The sequence below is a fragment of the Penicillium nucicola genome, assembly GCF_028828085.1.
Source record: "Penicillium nucicola strain IBT 29836 chromosome Unknown utg000003l, whole genome shotgun sequence".
Classification (NCBI taxonomy): Eukaryota; Fungi; Ascomycota; class Eurotiomycetes; order Eurotiales; family Aspergillaceae; genus Penicillium; species Penicillium nucicola.
This window is the reverse complement of record NW_026643127.1, coordinates 3,496,591-3,520,025: the sequence shown is the minus strand read 5'-3', so window position 1 is coordinate 3,520,025 and position 23,435 is coordinate 3,496,591. Positions and strand designations below refer to the sequence as shown.

Here is a 23,435-nt window from a genome sequence, read left to right as displayed (position 1 = left end):
TGGGCGGTGTTTGGAGACAAGTCTCGTCTGTCTCTTGTAATTGAACTAAAACATTGAAAACCATTCTCAACTTCAAGTCCTCCAAGCCGTTTAATGAGTATCTACTTGTAGTAAGCGATAGTATATAAGTAGTAATATAAGTGAAAATAGTTGCCCCATTCTGCTATAGCCTTTCAAGTATTAAAGACAAATGGTTACTGATTAGTTGGATTTGTGAGAGCCACCATAGTCCTGGTGCTGCACTTGAGTATTGCAGTGACCCCTTCAGGTCCTGAAGAATAGTAGCAAAATATCCTTCAAGGCAGGGTTGACACGCGCCCAATCTAGAACACGATTAGCTTTTACCAATGAAAGGCAGCTGGACGGCAAGTGACTTCGAAAAGATCTATTTATTGGACTAAATAAGATGCTAATATGAACAGGGACAGACACTTTTTGGTTCCGCTGCAAGAAGACAAACTCCAGATCATCGACACATCAAAGATGAAGCGACAGAAAACAATACAAAACATTGAAACCAAAAAGCTTCGCAAGAACACAATATACACATGAGAAATGACAAGATGACCATACACATTTCAAACTCCGTCCAGTCAGAGAGGCGACTATGCTACAGGAGCAAGAATATCGAAGGAACCAGTACCAACGGTACCGACACGACCAACAACAATTCTGCTACTAGGGCTCTTGAGGTTATCGACGCCTCTCTCGAGCACAACGTCCTTCAGGGCACCAACAGTAGTCTCGAAACTGGCACGCGCGAAAGCAGAGGAGGCATCCTTAACCAGACCATTACGGCTGAAGGCCTTGAAGCCACCAGACTGCGTCATCACATCACCAATCAAGTTCAAGTGACGGTTGTCGACGGAGATACTGTGACCCTTGAAAACGGAGTCCATTTCACGGACGATGGTGGCACGTGCAGCCTCAACACCGTACAGGTGAAGCATGTCGTGGATGGAGTTGGTGTACATCGAGTGAGGCTTGATGATGTCCTGGTAGTCGCGCATGGCGAGCAAGTTGACACCCTCAGTGAGGACGTTGGCGGGATCACCACTGTTCTCATCGGCCTCAACAAAGACACAGTTACCCATGCCGGGGATGGATTGAATGACAGCAAGGTGGAGAACCTTCTCGACCAGGGGAAGGAGCAGAAGCTTGGGGGTCTCGATGTCGTACTGCAATTGGATAGTGCAGGTGTTGCCCTTCTTAGGGTCGAACTTGAACTTGGTGATTTCCTCGAACTTGCCGACAACGTCGTCCTCATGGGCCTTGTTTTCTTCGGTTTCAGAGTCGGAGTCGGAATCGGAGTCAGAGTCAGATGAGGAACGATCTTTCATCTCAACATCACGAGAGCCCTTGGCGGGCTTGCTAGTCTCAACTTCTTCATCGTCCTCGTCATCTGAGCTATCTTGGCGTCGCTGGATATCCCTCTCGTCATCGTCAGGGGCTTCGTATGAAACCTGGTTACTCCTGTTCTGAGCACCGGAAGCCCGCTTGGCATCATCCTCGTCATCTTCATCATCATCATCGGCTGGCTGAGCCTCGGCGTCACTTCCTCGTGGTGCCTCGGCAATTCTACCGACAGAGACACCAATATCTGGCTGAGCAGTCGAAGACTTGGTACCCTTCTTCTCCTCGTTTCGCTTCTTGAGTTCCATCTTGGTGAGTCTGACCAGACGGGGAATGAACTTGGTCAGAAGAGCCATCTGGACATCCTGAGTCTGGATGGCATATTCCTCGATGTACTCCTCAGATGGGAAGAAAGTGATGTCAATGTCGTAGATCTTAGCCTTGGAGTGGCCAATACCGGAGCCAATGCGCTCCTTGACTTGTACTTTGTCAACAATATCAGCAATGCTCAGCTTGCTGATGGCTTTGGCAAATCTCTCAGAATCCTCCTTTGAGATCTCCTCATTCAGAAGCAGTGTCATCGTAGGCGTCATAATATTAGCACTGGCAGTCATAACGATTTCACGGAGACGGGGGATACCCAGCGTCACGTTCTTTGCGGAGTGACCAGCCAAATGGAAAGTGTTCAGTGTCATTTGAGTAGATGGCTCTCCAACGGACTGACCAGCCATAATACCGACGGCTTCACCAGGGTCAATGATAGACTTCATGTACTTCATGTTCATCAAGGCTTCGAAGGTCTTCTTAGAGACCTTGCCCTCAATGTTCTTCTTCTTGTCCTTGATGAGCTGGTTCTTGTTGGCATCCGTGTACTGTTCAACTTGGTTAGCAATGTACATTTTGACAGATCTGGCAGAGTGAGATAGATACATACCTTCTTCAATTCCTGGGAGAACGCCTCAGACGTACTGCCTAAGTTTCCACCAGGGGGGAAGTGAGACAAGACGGGGTCCATAGCATCAATCTTTCCGGTCTTGCGAACGGCCTTCATGGCATCCTTCTGCCAAGTAGTCACATTCTCCTTAGCCAGAGTGTGGAAGTCGTCGGCAGAGACCTGCTTAGAGATGGAGACGTGGTTCTGGGCGAGGAAGTCGAAGTCGTTGAGATGGACTTGCTTAGTGATATCAAGACCATCCTCTCCGTACAAGAATTGCACAATGGAGCCATCAGAGGTTTCACGGACAGATGAATCGTACTCAGCCTTCAGGCCTTCCATACCCTTGATCAAACAACGCTGCAAGTAACCGGATCTGGAAGTTTTGACAGCAGTATCAATCAAACCCTCACGACCGGCCATGGCGTGGAAGTAGTATTCCTGGGGCTTAATACCAGTCAAGAAACGACCAGAGACGTAACCACCAGCCATGGGATGTGTTTCGAAAGCCTTGAAAGATGGAAGGGTCTTTCCACTGATCATGAGCGGTACACGGCGACCTTCCAAAACTTGTTGGCCCAAGTTACAAGAAATCAGATTGGCGTTGACACCAGATCCCTTGGCTCCTGAAATTGTCATAGACTGCATCTGGTTCCAAGGGAAAGGCTTCGCGAGACCTTCGGGCAGACATCCCTTGGTGATCTCGGAGGAAAGCTGAGCAGAGCGAGCGTTGGAGACGCTATCCAGACCACTTTGCTTATCATCATCACGAAGAACCTCCTCGAGTCGTCGGTTCAACTCCGCAGTCTGGTCACCAGGAGCCTTGTCCAGTGTGACATACTTGAGAGCAATCTCGCGACCCATCTCTGCTGCAGTGCTCAACTTCTCTTTACGGATACGGTCACCTTCCTTGGTCAAGCGAAGATCATCAATACCACAAGAAAAGGCGCGCATGTTCAGAACACGCGTGAGCAATCTTCCAAGAACACCAATCAGCTTTCCAGCGATGCTGTGTCCGTAGACCTCGTGAATAGCATCGATGAGACCGCCGGCAGTCGGACCAAGCTGCTTCTTGTCAAGAATACCACACAGATATTCACCGTCCTGGAAGATGACATCTCCTTCCTCGTTGTTTGTACCCCAGCGGTTACTGGGGGTCGAGGACTTACTCTTCAGGGTAAGACCTCCGCGCCCAGGAGGTTGAATGTTCTTAAGGATTGTGGTGATGATCTGTTTTCCGGTCCAAAGACACTTGGGCTTCTGGAAAGCAGGCTCGACCAGTTGAATACGATCGGTGACAATGTGTGAGTGCTCTGGTCTCAAACAGCTGTATAGCAGCTGGTGGTAATCTTCCTCATCGTAGAAGCTATCACGACAAGTGACCCAGGTTCCCATGGAAATATGATCTTGAATCAGACCTCTCAGCGGCTTGCCTGAGGTGGCGACAAGGTACTGGTGGTCAGCATCAGCCAGCATCCTGGCTTCTGCCTGAGCAAGCTCGTTCTGAGGGAAATGCATGTTCATTTCGTCACCATCGAAATCGGCGTTGTAGGTGTTACAGTTGGCGTAGTGCATGCGAATGACACGCTCGTTGGGAAGAACACGAGCCTTGTGACCCATGATGGAAGGCTTGTGAAGGGTAGGCTGACGGTTCATCAAGACGTAATCACCGGTGGTAAGGTGACGGTAGACCTTCTTGTTGCGCGAGCCCTTCATTCGCCAGTTTGAAGGAGCAAGCAGCTGATTGGCAAGTGCTGTACGCTCTTCCAGGTTCTTGAACTTGAGGTTGATCACTTGCCCGTTCTCATTTTCAATGGAAGAGGCACCGGGGTACTTGTCAGGACCGTTGATAACAGCCTCCTTCAATTCCCAAAAGTTGTGGTTTGTCACGGGCTCGGGGAAAGTCAACTTCTTCGCAAAGACAAGAGGGACACCAATTTCATTAGGTTCGATGTTGGGATCAGGCGAGATAACACTTCGAGCAGCAAAGTTGACACGCTTACCCATCATGTTCTTACGGAACAGACCCTCCTTCTTCTCAAGAATTTGCTTGATGCCGTTAGGCTGGGCCAGGGCAGCTGCGCCAGTGGCTGAAGTACGATCGCGATCAATAAGACCATTGACCTGATCTTGGAGCTGAACAATAGCCTGAAGGAGGTCACTGTAGTTCCGTGCCCGAGACATAGTCTTCTCTTCCTCATTCTGAATCTCCTTGCTGATCTGGTTGATAGTATCACAGCCCTTCAGGATTGCGTTGAAAGAGGTGTTTTGCTGGGCTTCCATGACAGTTCCAGCACCCTGCTGAACAGCAGGACGGTACTTGTTCGGCGGTACCATCAAGTTCTTGATGAAGAACATGTCTGCCGACACAACCTTGACTCCCTTAGGCACAGGCCGAGAGTTGTAAACCAGCTGCAAGACATCGCTGTCCTTTGTGAAAAGAAGACGAAGAGCTCCATAAACTTCGGAGGAAGACATGAACTCTTGACCTGTGGTGCTCTGTGTCGCTTGCACCACAGCCGCGCCACGAAGGATTTCTTCTTCGGCTCCATGAGCCTCAGCGCCATTTGTCTGAGTACCATTTTGCTTGGCTTGGGTTTTCCTTTCCTGGTCGAGAAGGACCATGGTGTTTGGTGCCTGGAATCCACCGGTGATCATTGCAAGCTTTGACTTCTCAGGTAATTGCTTTCGGAAGATCTTGTTATAACGGTCCTTTCGGTATGAGGGGGAAACTCTGCCAAAATATTAGCTGATGTACAAGCAAATATCAAGATATATTGCACAACATACCCGCTACAGTTAGCACACTTGTTGAAAGAGTTGATCTCCTTCAGGAAAGTCTTGATCAACTCTCTTCTGGCCTCCGCAGCGATGGGGTTCTGTCCACCAGCCATCAAGCCATCGAGCTTGCCCTCAGCCTTGGCTTCCCGGATGCGCCGACTGACAAACTCAGTTCTCTTGCGCATATAATCGACATCGTCATCTTCTTCGTCGTCAGATTCTTCTTCCTTGCTCTTTGCCTTTTTAGCGCCCTTTGCAGATCCCATAGAATCAACAATAGCAACCTCGTCGATCAACCCGTATTGCAGAAGGCGCAACTTGCAGATGTACATGTTGACCTGGCTGCGGCCCATCTGCAGGCGAAGACAGTACACACATTGTGCTCGGAGAAGGCGGTAGATATGATCGAAGAAAGTAACGTTATAGAGCGGGACTGGAAGCTCGATATGTCCGGGGTGTCCGGTACAGGTAAAAGCATTCTGACGACATGTGGTGCAACTGTAAATGAAGAAAAAAATCTCTCGTTAGAAATTGTCCATCCAGAGTAAGACACATCAATGACTTACACATGATCTCCCCATGCGCCCATAGCAGGGTCCTGAAGACCACCAGGTACAGGGTTGTTAAATGAATCCAGAGTCGGAGTATTGTGAATTCTTTTCACCGAGAGAGCTTTAATCTCTTGCTCGGAGTAGACATTGAAGTCGACCCCATTAATGGTCGAGGCGACCGGGCGCGCGAAAGTTGCCATGGTAGCCTGCAGCTCCTGGAGCAACAGAAAACGCTGGCGCACGAAATCAAAGTGCTCGGATTTGTCTCCAAGTGTAGTTCTGGAGCGAACTTTTTTTCCGGAGGAGCAACTTTTTTTGCCAGGGTCCACCGCCTTACCCTTTTGAGGTTTCTGCGGGCCACGCTCGTTGTCTGACACTCTTCTTGCTTGTCTATCTGCACTTATTCAATCTGTTGTGTAGCTCAGTTGCCAGCTCACAGCGATTGATATTTATTCACACTATGGCGGACGCGTCGGGTAATGCGCTCAAGCGCCCTCATCCTCAGGATGAAGACAACAACGCCAAAAGGACCCGCTCCAACAATGGATCCCCAGTATCCGGACAAGCAGCGCCTGTGAAGGGAAAGGTTGATATTGAAAAGATGGTGGCTGAGGCCAGGGCAAAGGCAGAAGCTGTACGCGCTCGTCTACAAGCTGCACGCGGTGGCGCGATACCAACGGCACCTACACCCGATTCCTCAAGTCCTACTCCGCCAGCACCATCACCTGCGCCCAGTCCTGCAATGTCGAGATTGGAACAAATGAAAGCTCGGGTTGCTGCAGCTACAGCAAAAGCCAGCGCCCCTCCGCAACGGCCTCATGCGCCCACTCCATCTTATCAGCCTCCTGTTCGCGACGATGAAGGAAACTCCAAGGCTCGAGGTGGTCTGGATGTTGGTCTTCATCCAGCACTACTCTCTGATGCTAAGCCAGAGTTCCGAAGTGGAAAGGGACGGCAGGGCAAGGGAACAAATCAACGTGATGGCAAGGCACAGCTTGACCTCTCTGGTCCATCCGTGGAGGAAATCAAGAACAATCCTTATTTCGATCCTACGCTTGCGCCTAAAGCGACAGTGGCCAAGCCACGTCAAACTCGGCAACTTCTTTTCAACCAGAAGGGCAAATACATTCAGCAGGCGGCGGCCCTGCGAAGGCAAGCACAGTTGGAGGCAATGAAAAAGAGCATTGCAGCCCGAGCACGACAGGCTGGCCTTGATGAGGAAATGGACGTGGAGAAATCATATCTTGTCCCCGCTCCACCAGATCTGGAATGGTGGGACGAAGGCTTGGTCAATGGCAGCAACTACTCTGCAATTGACGATCAACAAAATATCAAAGTTGATACCCCGGATTCGATTATTACGCGATATGTTCAACATCCTATTCTTATTGAACCCCCGCAAGAGAAACATGTGCCTGCTCAAAAGCCCATGTTCCTCACTCCGAAAGAACAAGCCAAGATTCGTCGACAGCGACGTATGGCAGATCTGAAGGAGCAGCAGGCCAAGATCAGACTGGGTCTTGAGCCAGCACCCGCTCCCAAAGTGAAGAAATCAAACCTCATGCGAGTTCTAGGCGAACAAGCCGTCAAGGATCCCACGGCTGTCGAAGCTCGTGTGACCAGAGAGATCGCTGACCGAAAAGACCAGCACGAGGTCGCAAACGAGGAGCGAAAGCTGACCAAAGAGCAACGGCGCGAGAAACTTGCAGCTCAGCAGGAGAAGGATGTCTCGTTGGGCGTCTACCAAACTGTATACCGAATCGACAGTCTTGCAAGTGGCAGGAACCGCTTCAAGATTGGCAAGAACGCAGAGCAAAATAATCTAACCGGCATGTGTGTTATGCACCCGAAACTTAACTTGGTAATCGTTGAGGGCGGAAAGCACTCCGTCAACAGTTACCGAAAGTTGATGATGAACCGTATCGACTGGACTGAGAACCCAGGCTCGGACCGTATGTCCGCAGACAGCCCTGAGGCCCAGGTTTCATGGTTATCAACAGAGGATGACAAAGGACAGCCGAGGGATTTCAGCGATAACACATGCACTCTACTCTGGGAAGGACAGACTAAGAACCGGTCGTTCAAGAGGTGGTTTGGAGCGCGAGTTTGTGAAACAGACTCAGCAGCCAAAGATGCCCTTTCCCGAGCCAAGATGGAAAACTTCTGGACCCTGGCAAAGAGCGCCAAGCCTGCTGAGTTCTAGTTGGCCTGTTTCTCTCAATAAAAAGCCCACTCGGGTCCAGTTCTATGTATTTTATTTAGAAAGCGAGCTTGCTCTTCATTCTTAGCCATTGTCATTTCAGCTCATGCACATGGTGCCTTAGATATGTACTATTGACAATTTCACCGCATGTCTGCCACTAGAAAAAATGCCATGATCAACTTTTACTTAAACAAAGAAATTCCCTAACCACATAACCCCGTTCCGTATGCAAATGTTCCGATGCCAGGATATCACTGAAGAACATGTAAAAAGACAAACATCAAATAGATCAGGAAGGAGGACCCTGGTGACCCTGGTTTCCGTTGTTGAGGTTCCGCAGCAGATCCAGCTGAGCTTTGACCTGGTCAAAGTTCATAGCAGGGGGTTGGGCCTGTTGCTGGGGATACTGCTGCTGCTGAGGCTGCTGGAATTGCTGTTGCTGTTGTTGGGGCTGTTGAGGTTGTTGGTATTGCTGCTGCTGCTGCTGCTGGAACTGTTGCTGTTGTTGCAGAGCAGCCAGGAAAGCAGGGTTGATATGGGCACCCTGGAAGTTACCAGGCATTTGGTAACCCTGCTGGAAGGGGAACTGGAAGGGGAACTGAGCCGGTGCTCCACCCTGTCCGAATTGGGGCTGCTGCTGTTGTGCGAATTGTGGGTTCTGGGCTTGCTGCTGGGCAAATTGTGCATATGCGGCATAATGCTGGGGCATCTGGGGCATCTGAGGCATCCCATAGCTAGCCTGAGGCTGCTGGTACATGGGCTGACCATAGGGTGTGGGCTGAGTCTGGGGTTGGGGTTGAGGCTGGGACTCGTAGCTTGAGCTGTCCTGCTGGTGAGGACGACGGTCCTCCATCTCCCTTCCTCCGCGACCAGCTCCGCCTCTACCGCGTGCTCCACGACCGCGGTCACCACGTCCACGGCCTCGTCCACCACGGAAACCGCCGCGCTCAGTGCCTTCGACTGGGGCTTCGCGAGCACCCATCATCTCGTGAAGGTTTGTGGGACGTGCAAGAGGGGTGTATCCCTCCTCGCCTGCAGCATCGTCGTAGTTAAGCTCAGTTTGGTTCAATTTCGAAGGGCCTGGTGCATTCTTCTTTGCGCGGGGACCGTCTCGGGCTTCCTTGCGCTCCTGACGCTTCTGCTTGATCTTCCGTTTGTATTCCATCTCCGCTTCGTCGTCAGAGAACTCCATCTCTTCATCACCAACCTCCTCATCGTGGAAGTTCGAGGCGTCACTTCCCTTCATACCCTTCAGTGGCTGAGTGAAAATGAAAGTAGAGTGTTCTTCCACGTAATAGATATCGATACCCTTGACCAAGCCCCTCTCCTGGACTTCGGATGCAGTAGGGTACATGACTGTGTACATTGGGTTCTCAACTCTGCCTAGTGTTTCCGTCACAACACCAACAACGTTGCGCTCAGCAGAGCAGAGCAAGGAGCCCGATTCGAGGACTTGGTATTCTCCAGAGGTGTTGGCTTCAATAAGGACAGCATTGTCGATGGCAGCTTGAACCTTGCCGAGGAACACGATCTTTGTCTCGGGTGTGATCTTAACATCGGGGATTGGTAGAACCTCCTGCTCAATCTCGTTGGCGGTCCGAAGTTGTCCACCAGACTTTCCCTTGTCTCCGTCATCATCTTCCCCAGCCTCAGCCTGCATGAGAATGCGCGCCTGCTCTTCGGCAGTCAGAATAGGATAATCTTCGTCGTCGCTATCATCGGAGTCCGAGGAGTCGGAGCTGTCAGAAGATGACTCGTATGGCGAAGAGTCGACCTCCCACTCTGGGTGCTCCTCCTCTTTCGTATCCTCCTCCTTTAATTTTTTATCTGTCTGCTCAACCTCCATGGTATCATCATTGGCAGCGGGCTCTTCCTTGGTGAGCATCGTGCCAGGCTCCTGTTGGGGATTTTCGGCGAGGTTCAATCCGGGAAGGGTTGCTTGAGGCTTTGATTCAGGTTCCTCCTGCTTCATTTGACTCTCAGGTGCCGTGTTGCTGGTATTCGGAACCGGGGTTCCTCCTGTCAAAGGTGTGTTGTAGAAATCGCTGCCGTTGTCTGGAGTGCCCGCAATAGGCGGCATATCGGCCATACTGGGTGTCTTCGAGGTAGTGTCGTCTTTGACACTTGCAGTCTCCACTGGAGGGTTCTGGCTATCACTCATCTTCCAACAAAGGACAAGATATTAAAAATAAGCAACAATATTGGGTTAATATGAAGATCAAGAAAAAAAGCTAACGGGAACTTTTTTTTATTTTGCCGGATTTGCCAGGGCGGTCGGATCAGCCTTATCGGTTATCGTAGCTCCTCCTCTTCATGCCAACTTGAACTTGTACAACAAAATGGCGACGGCATCGGCTCATGGGCCTAAGACGAAGCAGCGGTATGTCGTGGCTTGATAAGGTGGAGTTTGTTGCTAACATTGTCTTGATAGTCTCCCACCACCTCCATTTTACATCCCACTTAACATAACCCTTTACTTATGCTTAGTGGCCAATGGCCTTGCAGCGCTATTCTCCCCAATCCAAGATTGCGATGAAGTGTTTAACTTCTGGGAGCCTACTCATTACTTGCAACATGGATATGGTCTTCAAACATGGGAATACTCGCCAGTCTATTCTATTCGGAGCTGGCTTTATGTGTCATTACATGCCGCAGTAGGGAAACTGGGGTCCATGCTGGTACACAGCAAGACAGCTGAATTCTACATGATCCGTTTGACTCTTGCATTTGTGTGTGCGGCCTGTCAGACTCGATTATATTCTGCCGTCTGTCGCAATCTGAGCCCCCGAATAGGTCTCTTGTTTGTGATGATTGTTACGCTCAGCCCGGGCATGTTCCATGCTTCAACAGCCTTTTTGCCATCAACATTTACCATGTATATGTCCATGCTTGGCTTTTCCTCTTTCTTGGATCGGCAAAATGGACAGAAGACAGCGCAAGGAATAATGTGGTTTGGTCTGGGTGCCATTGTCGGATGGCCATTTGCTGGTGCTTTGATTGTTCCTCTTTTGATTGAGGAGGTCGTTCTTGGCATTTCTTCCAGATCCTTTGCCTCACTTTTCTGGTCTCTCTCCGATGGTGCTGTCCTTTGTTTGTTCATTGGGGTAAGAATTTTTGACTTGATTTCCGAGATTTCCGAGCTAACATGTTACAGACTGTTGAGGTAGCAGTCGATTATGCCTTCTTTCAGAAGCTTGTTCTTGTGCCATGGAATATTGTCGCATACAATATCTTGGGTGGTGAGGGCAAGGGTCCAGACATTTTCGGCACGGAGCCCTGGACCTTTTATATTCGAAATCTCCTGCTCAACTTCAATGTATGGTTCCTGTTTGCCATGCTATCCGCGCCAATTATGTTCCTACAGACCGTCTGCCGAGCCAAAGGTACTTCTGTAAAGACATTGCTACGTTCCATGGCCCTGGTCGCTCCTTTCTACATGTGGTTCGTAATTTTCTCGGCCCAGCCTCACAAGGAAGAGCGATTCATGTACCCTGCATATCCATTCCTGGCACTCAGTGCAGCTCTAACGTTCCATACCATCCTGACCTGGCTTGGGTCTACTGACTCAAATTGGCTGATCCGACGTGTTCCGGCCAAACTCAAGCTCGTCGCAGCTGTGTCTGTTGTCCTGGTCGCTATAAATGCCGGTATGCTGCGTACCCTGGGTATGGTTACAGCATACGGTGCCCCGATCAAGGTTTTCGAGCCACTTCAACAGGTGAATGTAGCGCAGACAGGCGACTCGGTATGTTTCGGCAAGGAGTGGTATCGCTTTCCCTCTTCATACTTCCTTCCCCACAACATGCGAGCGAAGTTCGTCCGAAGTGAATTCCGAGGACTTCTCCCCGGTGAGTTCCCGGATGCACCGAGCTACCTTGGCCGTTTGAATGGGGCTTCGCAGATCCCATCCGGCATGAATGATCTCAATATTGAGGATCCCAGCAAATATGTAAGTTGAACGACTAGCCGTGATGATTCTCACTGACTTAATTTAGGTTGATATCTCTCAATGCTCTTTCCTAGTTGACTCCTATTTCCCTGGCCACGCCACGACTGAGCTTGAACCCAACTATATTCTGGATAAAGTTAACTGGGAAACTCTGTCATGCTCAAGCTTCCTTGATGCAGCCCATACCGGACTCCTGGGGCGATTGATCTGGATTCCTGATTTCCCTTTCATCCCTGATCGCTTCCGACGGAAATGGGGACAGTACTGTCTTCTCCAGCGCAGCACAGCTAATGTATAATATGGGTCGGTGGGCGTTTTCTAACGTTCTGTTTAGAAGCTACATGTAAAATCGACCACATAGAATGACTTGAATTTACACTGAGCATACGGCTATCGAGTACAAAAGCCACCATACCTAATCGGGACAAAATATCCCTAAGGTAACAGCGAATGATAAGCTCTCAACTGTAATAAAGTCTCCTTACACGAGGCATCTCTTGCAAGTGTGTACTTGGTTTTACTGCCGTATGCAGCCCCGGATCCAAGGGCTCAAAAGGGACGTGGTGGAAAGATCTCCCCTCTTCCCCGCTATATGAGGTCAACCTTGTTCCAGTCACACGTTAGAGAGACAAACGCCTATCTCGCATCGCATTAACAGGAAAGGCAGCTCGCAAGAGATGGCCATTTGAAGTGCATGGATTTGATAAGGGCGCTCGGGGCCCCCTCTGCGCTCATCTACTAATAGACTCACTTACCTAAATGTCTCTCCACAACTCTATACTATCTTTGGCTATGTGGGCTTGAAATACCTGCAGCCTGCTCACAAATTCTATCTGGACTTCGGGCAAATCCCATAGTCATGTTGGCGCTTGAGTCTTTACAGGAGACTATACTGTCAAATGCCCCAACCAAAGATCTCATCGGAGTCTTTCTCGCTCTAAATATCTGTGCCTATATCGTCGTTTTTTTGTCCAAGAGATGGTCACTGAATTCAAATCAGACAGTCAAGGCCTCAAGTCCTGATTTAGAGAAACCAGCTAGCAGTATTCGCGGGAAGGTGACCAGGCCACTTGGAGGTAAGAAATCGCATTCCACGTCGTGAACCTCGTTAACGCAAGCATAGAATGGATACCATCCGGTTTCAAAAGGCCAACCGCAGCTCCATACCTAGACTGGGACATCCATGCAACCAAGCCAATCCCTTATCGACCTTTTCGATATGGCCCGTAAGTCATACATACCGAATTCTTATTTACTGGCTATCTCTAAGCCAGTTTTCCAGTAAATATTTCATCACAATGGGCCTGCGGAGTATGAAATGGGACGAATGGATCGGTAAGTGGCAAAAGCCCCAGAGACATAAATAACTAGCCTCACATGAATACAGAACTGGACAACCACTATCTCAAATACCACGCCGACAAAGCCCGCCGCATTGAAGAACGAGGAAGCAAATGCTGCTACACAGACCCAGAAGCAATGGACGGAGCAATCGAGCTCTTGGAAGAACTGTACGTCCAGCAGCCGACATCCTTCTCAGCCGATCGCCCCTCTAAACAATCCACTAGATGCGCCTACCTCCCAGAACGATACCCAACAATGTTCCAGAAGACCCCAACAGGAATAACCAATACAATCACCAACGAAACCTTCAACATAACCCAACGCCCTCTCCCAGAGGACCCAATGGCTACAGCCGCTCGCCTAGTACAAGATGACCTAGCCCTGATGATCGAACGCCCCGACGGCGAATATTACCTACTCGCAGGAGCAATCCTCCTAGCCGGCTTCTGGCGTCTCACAGACAAACTCGGCATGCGACTCTCCGAAATCCACACTTCAGGCGATGTCCCAGGCTACAAGTCAAAACTCGAAAAGGGAATGATGAATTTCTTCCGGCGGCTCAAACCCGAGGATCCGGTTATTCGGAACAACTATTTCATCCAGGTGGATGATAGCCTGGCTTGGTCGCATAGTATTGGACCCGAGGATGCAGAGACGGTGTCATGGAATACAGCGGAAAAGAACCGCGCTATCGAGTGCCATTATTTCCGATCTGAGCGGCAGAGTTTGAGACGGTTGCCAAAGTCTGGTGCGGTTGTTTTTACTATTCGGACTTATTTTGAGCCTATTACTGGTATTGCTGGGGAGCCGTATGTTCCTGGGAGGTTGGCTGATGCTGTGAGGAGCTGGGGGGATGATGTTAGTCGGTATAAGGGCCGGGAGAAGTATCAGGAGGTTTTGTTGGAGTTTTTGGATCGGAAGCATGCTGAGCAGGTTAGGGGAGGTTTGGAGGTTGAGAAGGAGGATGACGTTAGGAGCTATCCTTTTTGATTTTCATTTTCCCCTGGGCTTGGTGTCAAATTTCATCGTTATGTTTCCTCCTCGTACTGTCCTGTGTTCGTTTGCTTGATACTCGTGTGTTTTATGATAGTATAGGTCATGAATCAGGAATAAAATGGTTTGGTTATATTTGATAAATAGTGGAGACTTTTCATATCTGGGGCGGCTGGCCTAATGGTAAGGCGCTTGTTTTCGGCGATAGAATCTAAAAAGATCTTCTATGGAATACACAAGAGATTGCAGGTTCGATCCCTGCGTCGCTCATTACTTTTTTTGCTCGTCTTTTTTAATCTGCACATGTACGCATACCTGTGTGTAGTTAGTCGAGCCGCTTTATAGCAGACTTCTTGAGTGTGGCTATATTTCTGGTTCTCGGTGTGGTACTAATTTAACAAGTGTCATTCGTAGTTGTATATCGACCCATCCAGCGACGACCTCAATATCAGCCATGAAGCTATTGATCTCCTGTTTTTCTTGAGTCTCTCGCACTCTTTTGCCTTTCTCGCTGTGTTTTGAACTGCGTTTTCGTGTGGTGTTGGTTGAGTTGGCTGTTTGTACCTCCCGGTCGCAATGCCAAGGCCAGTTGAACCCCCCCAAAAAGGGGGTTCAACTCGAACTATATGGCAACTTTGGTAGTGTAGATTACCACGCCACAACTCCTTCATTTCATGAATCAAATCTTACCTTGGTAGCTCTTTATACTTTTATAGTTGTCGTGGCATTCAGGTAGTCAGAAACAAATGTTGTGGGTCGCTGTTGATCAATTGTTAGGTCTCAATGCTCTGATATATATTCTATCCACCACCTTACATGTACCCAACTCATTGAATGTTGACAAGATTACGCATTTCATTTATTTCTAACCGAACTCAGAAACCCGATATCAACAAGAGTAGACAGAAATACATTTTCAAATCAATTGTTTTAGATAGTAGTATACTCAATTAACCTTGTAGACTTTCGCAAGTCGAGTTGGTTTACTACATAGAAGACTTACCGGACACAACTACAACAACCACCAAGACATAGTACAGAAAAGCCATAGAATAAATCTCAAGTGGAATAACTGACCCAAGGTTGAACTGAAGGTGGTAAATATTTACAATAATCGACATGGCTGAGGATATAGCCTCAGGCCATCACAACAACGCGTCGGACCAAGTACGCGCAGAACACCCCCACCAGCAATACACAACGCGTCAAATATACACAACCACGCCATACAAGTTACAAGTACAGTTACACGAAAATTATTATTTGAAGTTTTGATTGTATTCGTATCGGATCGCACCATGTGCTGATCCCACCGTGAAGGTGCCAGCCGTAATGAAGAAGGCCGCTATGATACAAAAAAGCTCAGAAGCGAACACTAGCAGACCCGTAGTGGACGCGCAATAGTGGTAATCGAGTGTAAAAGCAAACCCAGAGACCCATGACGATTGTAGTAAAATAAATCAGAGAACACCCCAACGTCCCATCGTACCGTAGAACCAGCCCGGAAAAGAAAAGCACAAATGATTTAGCCACCGAAACCGTAGAGGGTACCTGAAGATGTGGGTTAGCAATCATCGAGAGGAGAACAGACGACAGAAGAACTTACGGCCCTGGCGCTTAAGAGCGTAGACAACGTCGAGAGATGTGACGGTCTTGCGCTTGGCGTGCTCAGTGTAGGTGACGGCATCACGGATGACACCCTCGAGGAAGGTCTTGAGGACACCGCGGGTCTCCTCGTAGATCATGGCGGAGATACGCTTGACACCACCACGACGAGCGAGACGACGGATAGCGGGCTTGGTGATTCCCTGAATGTTGTCACGCAAAATCTTGCGGTGACGCTTGGCGCCACCCTTTCCAAGACCCTTGCCACCTTTGCCACCTATAGAAGACGCGTTAGACGCGTTCAGAGACGAGAGATGAAGAAGTGGATCACTTACGGCCAGACATATTGTATGATAGAAAAAGAGTTAAAAGGGGGAAAAGTTGTTGTTGAAGTTGTCGAGATTGGGGAGAAGAAGAGTATGGGGCAGAGGGTATTTGTATCAGACGAGAAGGAGGGCGCGTTGGGAAATCACACGCTAGCCAGAGGATCAGCCAATGGGAGTGGAGGATCCCGGGGGCAGGACTGATCTCCCGGGATCCTCTCAATCTGGCAATCCCAACTTTGGCAGTAGTAATCTCTGATCCTGCTTCGTTTCACCACCAACAATGGAATTCACGCGTAGTAATCAAGGGAAGATACATTCCAAGGCATTCCAAGTAGCTTCGAATTGCTGAGTTTCCTTCCCAGCCCACTTTGAGCTTGAGATCAGGAATTCCAGGGTGAAGCATTCTATACTCCGTGATCCTGAGCTCTGATTGGCCGAAATCTCGCTTAGTGTACCAGCGCAGGCATTACAACTGACCAATCAACAGCCACTGCAAATCAGGCTTTGGCGGTGACTGATTTCCGTGCTTTGATTCTGATCTGCCTGGCAGCCAATGTGATTCGCCTGCCGGTTCTCTCAGATCATTCCCCCCTCCCCCGTTCCTACAAATACTCTTCCCCCACCCACCTTTCACTTCCCTTCCTCATCCATCTCTCGACAACCAGTTTTTTCATCAAAACTATCCATCAAATCACTATGGCTCGTACCAAGCAGACTGCCCGTGAGTATTCCGCATATTTCCTTCACTTCCTATCGTCACTTATTTCGCACTTCCTCCTTTGGGGCGGGGATCACATGATCCCCCTTCAGGGAGGCGAGTTCGGAAAGACGTGACTGGGTGTGACGCGCTTCGAGACCAACTGCTAACAACCGAAATAGGTAAGTCCACTGGTGGCAAGGCTCCCCGTAAGCAGCTCGCCTCCAAGGCTGCCCGCAAGGCCGCACCTTCTACCGGAGGTGTCAAGAAGCCTCACCGCTACAAGCCCGGTATGTATCCACTGCTGTCACAGTCAATGTCTTCACCTGCTAACTTCCCCAGGTACCGTCGCTCTCCGTGAGATCCGTCGCTACCAGAAGTCCACTGAGCTCTTGATCCGCAAGCTCCCCTTCCAGCGTCTGGTCCGTGAGATCGCCCAGGACTTCAAGTCCGATCTCCGCTTCCAGTCCTCCGCTATCGGTGCTCTCCAGGAGTCCGTTGAGGCATACCTCGTCTCCCTGTTCGAGGACACCAACCTCTGCGCCATCCACGCCAAGCGTGTCACCATCCAGTCCAAGGACATCCAGCTGGCCCGCCGTCTCCGTGGCGAGCGCTCGTAATTTCTTCATCTCTAATATGAGTTGAATTTCAAGGCGATCATGGGGTTTTGTTTTTATCTTTTATCATGACTGGCGATACATGATGGGTTTGCTTTCCAATATCAATGGGTTCGGGAACTGGGTTTCTCTGATTTTGCTGTTTTCTCCCTGGGATCAATGCTACTGTCCGGAATGAATCGGTCATGGGCATGTACATTAAAAGGGATCTCTCTTAACTTGATGCCTTAGCGCGCATCAGCTCATGGCATAGACGCGAAATGCGATATCTATGATTCTTCCAATTACTACTATTCCATTTCCTACGACGCGTAGCTTGTTGTGAAATTGACGCGTAAAAGCAAAGGGCACCCATCCCCACTTAGCGTGTCTTTCACTCTGACCTGGTCCATTCTCAGTCTGGTATGGTCCGTCGACAGGCAACGGTCGCGCCCCGAAGTGAAGCATCTGTGTTTTGCATTCCGTCCCTGGAGTCCAGTCTCGTAACTCAGTGAACCACGAACCTCCCATGCCAACGAACGAAGCGACCGAGCCCGTGTCCGAAGATCCAAGTGCCATACCCTCCCCACAATTAGTTTGATCCCTTATCCCAACGACGTCATCGCGACGTCTACACCCCGTGTCATACCACCAGAACGTCCGCCTCCATATCCCTCGATCATCAAATGCAGGGGCACAGCCGTGAAACAATCATTTGACACAAAGAGCACTATGCGTTGTTAAAAGAAAGAGATGCAATCAATAAAAATCCAAGCAACAAGAGCAAGACTTGAGCCCACGATCTTCCCAAAGGCTCACCAGCCAGGACTCAACCCGCTCATTGTACTGACACGTACTGTAGCAATGGAAATGACAGAGAACAGTAGATAAAGACAGTAGATCGATCGTCTTCGTTCGTTACTTGCACGATAGAAGTTCTTGAGCTCACCTCAGCGTTAAGGCTATTGCCGTATGCCGGGTTGAGTCCTTTAGTGCCCTCCAGGGCTCTTATTCAGAATCTACGGGTCATGACTCTGCCGTTGAAATTCTGTTCACCTGCAGCCGGATAGCCCATACCGTGACAGCTTGAATCAAAGACTGGCTGTGAACGTACAGTACGACCCGCCCATCAAGTTACTACCCAAGAAAGTTCGCACAAATAGCCGCCAGTCAAAGATATGACATCGAACCAGATACAGTAGACCAGGAACTAGACCAGGAGAAAAAGATCTCCAGGTCCTCGCCCGAGCCCCAGCAGCCTCAACCCAGTCCAACTTCAGCGCCTGCAGAACGAGGACGAATCGGCCAAGAGTCACGATGAGCTCATAACGTCATGACTTCCACACCGACGGGATATGTACTGGAAGTAGACAGGAATTCTGGAAAGGGCTGCGTTGATGTCTTGCAAATGGCTATATCAGAATGAGTCATGGCTTACTTCTACAGTATCCGTACCTATCCCTGTATCTTGCTGCCTAGAAGTGAATGATCGAGAATCTATCGACGACCATGTCATGTGGTCGAGGTCTCATGACTACAGTGCCTGAACAAAAAGACCATATTCTCAGGTGTCATGACGGGACTTGGACTTTGTACATGGTGGCCAACGTAGTGGCCGAGTTAGACAAAGATAGTACGATTCCCGTAATGGAATGATGTTCCCTAGTGGCGATGAAGATACGAGGGATCTGATGAAAAGAGTATCTCTGGCAATGAATTACATGGACGATGGCCTAGACTACTTTACTGCTTTGTGTACTGTACAGTAACTTTCGATTTGGACCGAGGGTGGACTAAGGAGACGTTGAATCTGAGAAATGTCTTGCCTTATAAACCAGGTGTCGATTACCTGTGCTTTCGCATCTGATGTGGGGCGAAGTGACTTGTATGTACGTTTTGGACTTGTGATCTTTCTTGCTATAACAGCTGTATCAAGATTAAATTTCGAAAAGAGATACAAGTTTGTATGCTCAATATGCCATACTATTTTGAAAGAATATTATGACAGGAGCATCAAGATCAAGCCAAGATCATTTTCCATCTCAAGTACCGTGCTGTGGGTCCAAGTCCAAATCCAAAGCGACGAGCTTAGCCTGACAGAATAAGCCTGAGGCCACTAATTGGGAACTCCGCCTAAACATAGAGTCCTGAGGCAATCTATCCACGTGATCACAATCGAACATTCTAGCTTACACGCTAGAACGTCTCTTTCTTTGCCTGCAAGCCTTACCCCTATTTCCACACTGGTGGCTGCGGCATCCCCGAGCCTCGGGTCGGGTTAACTACCTTCTTTTGATGTTCGCAATTGGGTCTTAGGCTTTTGGAATTTGTGGTCTGACCTGCAACTCGGGTTCTTCCGAGTACATTTCTTTGCTGTCAACGTGGATATATGCTTGGCCATTGCGTTGGCTCAAATTTGTGTGGATTATGCACTGTACACGCATCCAAGGTCCTCGCTGTTCTTTGGAATAGCTCCTATTCGGGGCTTGCACTGCGGATAACCGCGCTCGGTATTCCCGTAGTCTCCAGAATGCAAGGCAAGTTATACGAGGCGTTTAAACACATGAGTATAGCCACTGTACCTTCCCATGGAGATGTCTCAAAAGTATAATACGATGAAACTAGGGACGCGCAATCTCCCACCATCATGTTGTGGATTGCCAGGTTGCGGTCAATCAGATATGAGTCAGACATCGGCGAGTTAGTTGACTTTATGCAGATCGGGCTTCCGCGCAGCACAAAACCGGAGTTCAAGCTTTGGCCCCCCGTTCGAGGACGCTTAGCAAGCACAGGGTAAGAATACCGTAGCGGATATAAGGCCAAACTCCAGTGATAAGCGTGGAGAGGACGGGCGGTGGATTATCTCCGGCCATGTGGTGACACCCGACAACCTTTATCTATTCTTAACCCGATCCCGATGCATTAGGGCAGATACCCAAACGGTACACAGATGTGTAAGATTTGAAAGCCGCGATTGCACAAGGTCGGAATATGCGAGAACATCGCATGTTTCAGGGTTTTCCAGGTTGAAACCACGGGCCAGAGCAGGCTGCGGCCAATCACCGAGATGCCGCATACCCGAGTGGCAGCTTGGCATTTGTGCACAAGTCACGTGGGCAAAACGTGGTCGCGCATCGGAGGGTTTGATGCATGTCCAACATAGTATGCTGTCGATCTACCGTATCGACAATGATGGCTTCAAGTACTGGTATAGAGCTATGAGGAATTGATATATAATTGTACATCGAATAACAAACAGCATATAACTTGCTAGTCACTTACATTACAGAGCTATACGTCCAGCCCCGGAGATAACAGACCGCATTCGGCTCTATCTCCACTCTGCATAACTTCATAACCAGATGCGCCAAAGAGAAAAAATACATTTTGTTTAGCTTGGAAAATGCGCCACGGGGTAATCCTTCAAGAACAGCTTGTCTATATAATCAAGCTAGTCTGCAATCCGAGTTTTCATCTTAAATCTAATACCTACATTTTCACATTGGTCCCCGTTCACCAGGACACCAGGACACCAGGGCAGGACGGACACATAGTACCTAATCAAGACCATCGTCCACCCCGCAAACGGTTTCAGGGTCTCTACCCACAACAAAACACCTCTCACCTCCCCACTTCAATCCAGTCTGGCTACCACGTCCATCAAACATAAACCAGAGCATCAACTCTTCACATCTGCCACCATGGCAGTCGACACGGAACCGAAACTCGACAAGATCGAGACGACCGCCCCAACCAAAATCCCATACTGGCGCTTGGTCTTTGACCAGGGTGTCGTCACACAAGAGATCATCGACCACCCATACCCCGGCGCAGGAACAGAGGACGATCCCTTCGCCGTAACATGGATTCCCAATGACCCTCGCAATCCCATGAACTTCAGCGAGACCAAGAAGTGGTCGTTTACGATGCTTGTGGCGATTGCTACGCTGGCGGTTGCCTTGGTTTCATCGGCTTATACTGGCGGTATTGAAGAAATCATGGCTGATTTCGGTATTGGACAAGAGCTGGCTACTTTGGGTGTGTCGCTTTTCGTCTTGGGCTTTGCGGTATGTAATGCTCCTAGAATTGCTCTGACCTCACAGCTAATATGTTTCGTTTGTAGATTGGTCCTCTGCTTTGGGCTCCACTTAGTGAGCTATTTGGTCGCCAGGTCCTGTTCGTTACTACGTACGCCGCTCTGACAGCCTTCAATGCTGGTGCTGCCGGTGCCCAGAATAGCTGGACTCTCATTATCCTGAGATTCTTTGCTGGTTCCTTTGGCTCTTCGCCTTTGACAAATGCCGGTGGTGTCATTGCCGATATGTTCCCCGCTAAGCAGCGTGGTGTCGCCATGTCCCTCTTCGCAGCTGCGCCCTTCTTGGGTCCAGTCTTGGGCCCGATTATTGGAGGTTTCCTTGGTATGAACGCTGGTTTCAGATGGGTTCTTGGATTCTTGGCTGCTTTCTCAGGAGCTGTCTGGATCATGGGTTCGCTGCTGATCCCTGAGACCTATGCACCCGTCCTGTTGCGCCGCCGTGCTGAGAGACTTTCCAAACTATCTGGACAGGTCTATCGCAGCAAGATTGATATTGATCAAGGCCCGGTCTCTCTGAAGAACTCCTTCAAGGTGTCGCTTTCTCGTCCTTGGATCTTGCTGTTCCGCGAGCCTATCGTCTTTCTCCTATCTCTCTATATGGCTATCGTCTACGGTACTCTATACATGATGTTCGCAGCCTTCCCTATCGTCTACCAACAATCGCGGGGTTGGAACCAGGGCGTTAGTGGCCTTGCTTTCCTCGGAATCATGGTCGGCATGTTGATCGCTGTGGTCTACACCCTATGGGATAATAAGCGCTACGTCAGAACCTCGGACAACCACAACGGCTTCGCACCCCCCGAAGCCCGCCTTCCCCCTTGTCTAATCGCTTCTATCGCCATCCCAGTCGGTCTCTTCTGGTTCGCCTGGACGAACTACACTTCCATCCATTTCATGGCTAGTATCGCCGCAGGCGTCCCCTTCGGCTTCGGCATGGTCCTTGTCTTCCTCGGAATCATGAATTACCTGATCGACGCATACACCATCTTCGCAGCCTCGGTACTAGCCGCGAACTCCGTGCTACGCTCCCTATTCGGTGCCGCATTCCCCCTCTTCACCACATACATGTACAAGAACCTCGGTATCCACTGGGCATCCTCTGTGCCAGCCTTCCTCGCTCTTGCCTGTGTGCCATTCCCCTTCCTCTTCTACAAGTACGGCCCTGCAATCCGCACCCGCTGCAAGTTCGCCGCCCAATCCGAGGCATTCATGCGCAAGGTCCAGGAACAAGTCGACACTGCTCCTGTTGAAGACGAAAAGGTTGAATATGACCGCACCGAGGCACCTGTTCCCGCGGGCTCTGTCTCCAGTGAGTCGGAGGATGGTGTTGACCAGCTTCCTTCTGCGCAGCGCATTCGCAGTCGTGCCCATTCTGTTGCTTCAACTCGTACTGCTGGCTCGCTGCATCGCACTGTCACCTATGAGGGCAACCCCTACGACATTGACCGCGTCAATACTCGCGAGTCTTTCAAAAACTAGGCTGTTACTGTACGGCTCCTGGTTTTACATTGCCCTTTGTCATTTATGCTTGACGAAGTCGCTTTAATCTTAGTTCTTATTGCCCTACCCTACCCATTCATACCCCAAAAATACCTTGCCTGTTTTGCACCTGCTACGTCTGCATCTGCGTCTGCGCCTGCTTTTGTTTTGATACCCGATGGGATCCCATTCTCACTCTGGGAATGACCGCTTATGTGTTCATGGTCTTGCATCTACCTAGATCTGGCGTTATGTCTAAATAATTCAACATCCATATATAACTTATTCAATATCAATAACAATAACAATAACAATAACAATGCTCTATTCAATAGAACAAGAAACCCTAAGATAACATAAGCACCAATCGGAATCCTCTCCCGGCACTGCATTCATCCGACATTCGGCTTTCCCGCCACAAGATCAGATCTCGAACTTCTCCCCGATCCCTTCTCACTCCTTTTCTTTGGGGTTTTTTTCTTTCTTTCACATACACTCTCTCTTGCAAATAGATGTCCAAACTAACGC

The 23,435-nt window shown here is 49.5% G+C and overlaps 8 protein-coding genes across 8 annotated transcripts; 5 read left to right on the top strand and 3 right to left on the bottom strand.

Moving 5' to 3' along the window:
* Nucleotides 1-605: 605 nt before the first annotated feature.
* Nucleotides 606-5,819, bottom strand: N7511_004882 (DNA-directed RNA polymerase I core subunit RPA190; the record flags this gene model as incomplete). Its single annotated transcript, XM_057127307.1, has 4 exons — nt 606-2,225; nt 2,288-5,021; nt 5,078-5,566; nt 5,635-5,819. The coding sequence occupies 4 exons, from the start codon at nt 5,817-5,819 to the stop codon at nt 606-608; spliced, it is 5,028 nt and encodes a 1,675-aa protein (XP_056986197.1).
* A 260-nt stretch (nt 5,820-6,079) lies between these two features.
* N7511_004881 (U4/U6-U5 snRNP complex subunit PRP3) lies at nt 6,080-7,822 on the top strand (the record flags this gene model as incomplete). The annotated part of the gene is made up of 1 exon (XM_057127306.1): nt 6,080-7,822. The coding sequence occupies one exon, from the start codon at nt 6,080-6,082 to the stop codon at nt 7,820-7,822; it is 1,743 nt and encodes a 580-aa protein (XP_056986196.1).
* Nucleotides 7,823-8,111: 289 nt separating this feature from the next.
* On the bottom strand, nt 8,112-9,983 carry N7511_004880 (RNA-binding snoRNP assembly protein NAF1; the record flags this gene model as incomplete). The annotated part of the gene is made up of 1 exon (XM_057127305.1): nt 8,112-9,983. One exon carries the CDS (start codon nt 9,981-9,983, stop codon nt 8,112-8,114), a length of 1,872 nt encoding a protein of 623 aa, XP_056986195.1.
* Nucleotides 9,984-10,161: 178 nt separating this feature from the next.
* On the top strand, nt 10,162-12,069 carry N7511_004879 (dolichyl-P-Man:Man(6)GlcNAc(2)-PP-dolichol alpha-1,2-mannosyltransferase; the record flags this gene model as incomplete). The annotated part of the gene is made up of 4 exons (XM_057127304.1): nt 10,162-10,202; nt 10,254-10,926; nt 10,977-11,771; nt 11,818-12,069. The coding sequence occupies 4 exons, from the start codon at nt 10,162-10,164 to the stop codon at nt 12,067-12,069; spliced, it is 1,761 nt and encodes a 586-aa protein (XP_056986194.1).
* Nucleotides 12,070-13,069: 1,000 nt separating this feature from the next.
* On the top strand, nt 13,070-14,105 carry N7511_004878 (heme-dependent oxidative N-demethylase family protein; the record flags this gene model as incomplete). The annotated part of the gene is made up of 3 exons (XM_057127303.1): nt 13,070-13,106; nt 13,159-13,282; nt 13,340-14,105. 3 exons carry the CDS (start codon nt 13,070-13,072, stop codon nt 14,103-14,105), a joined length of 927 nt encoding a protein of 308 aa, XP_056986193.1.
* Nucleotides 14,106-15,414: 1,309 nt separating this feature from the next.
* N7511_004877 (histone H4) lies at nt 15,415-16,058 on the bottom strand (the record flags this gene model as incomplete). Its single annotated transcript, XM_057127302.1, has 3 exons — nt 15,415-15,659; nt 15,715-15,990; nt 16,049-16,058. The coding sequence occupies 3 exons, from the start codon at nt 16,056-16,058 to the stop codon at nt 15,634-15,636; spliced, it is 312 nt and encodes a 103-aa protein (XP_056986192.1). The 3' UTR covers nt 15,415-15,633.
* Nucleotides 16,059-16,697: 639 nt separating this feature from the next.
* hhtA (histone H3) lies at nt 16,698-17,388 on the top strand. Its single transcript, XM_057127301.1, has 3 exons — nt 16,698-16,760; nt 16,919-17,026; nt 17,079-17,388. Exons 1-3 carry the CDS (start codon nt 16,736-16,738, stop codon nt 17,354-17,356), a joined length of 411 nt encoding a protein of 136 aa, XP_056986191.1. The 5' UTR covers nt 16,698-16,735; the 3' UTR covers nt 17,357-17,388.
* A 3,645-nt stretch (nt 17,389-21,033) lies between these two features.
* On the top strand, nt 21,034-22,907 carry N7511_004875 (MFS transporter; the record flags this gene model as incomplete). Its single annotated transcript, XM_057127300.1, has 2 exons — nt 21,034-21,399; nt 21,456-22,907. 2 exons carry the CDS (start codon nt 21,034-21,036, stop codon nt 22,905-22,907), a joined length of 1,818 nt encoding a protein of 605 aa, XP_056986190.1.
* Between the last annotated feature and the right edge of the window lie 528 nt (nt 22,908-23,435).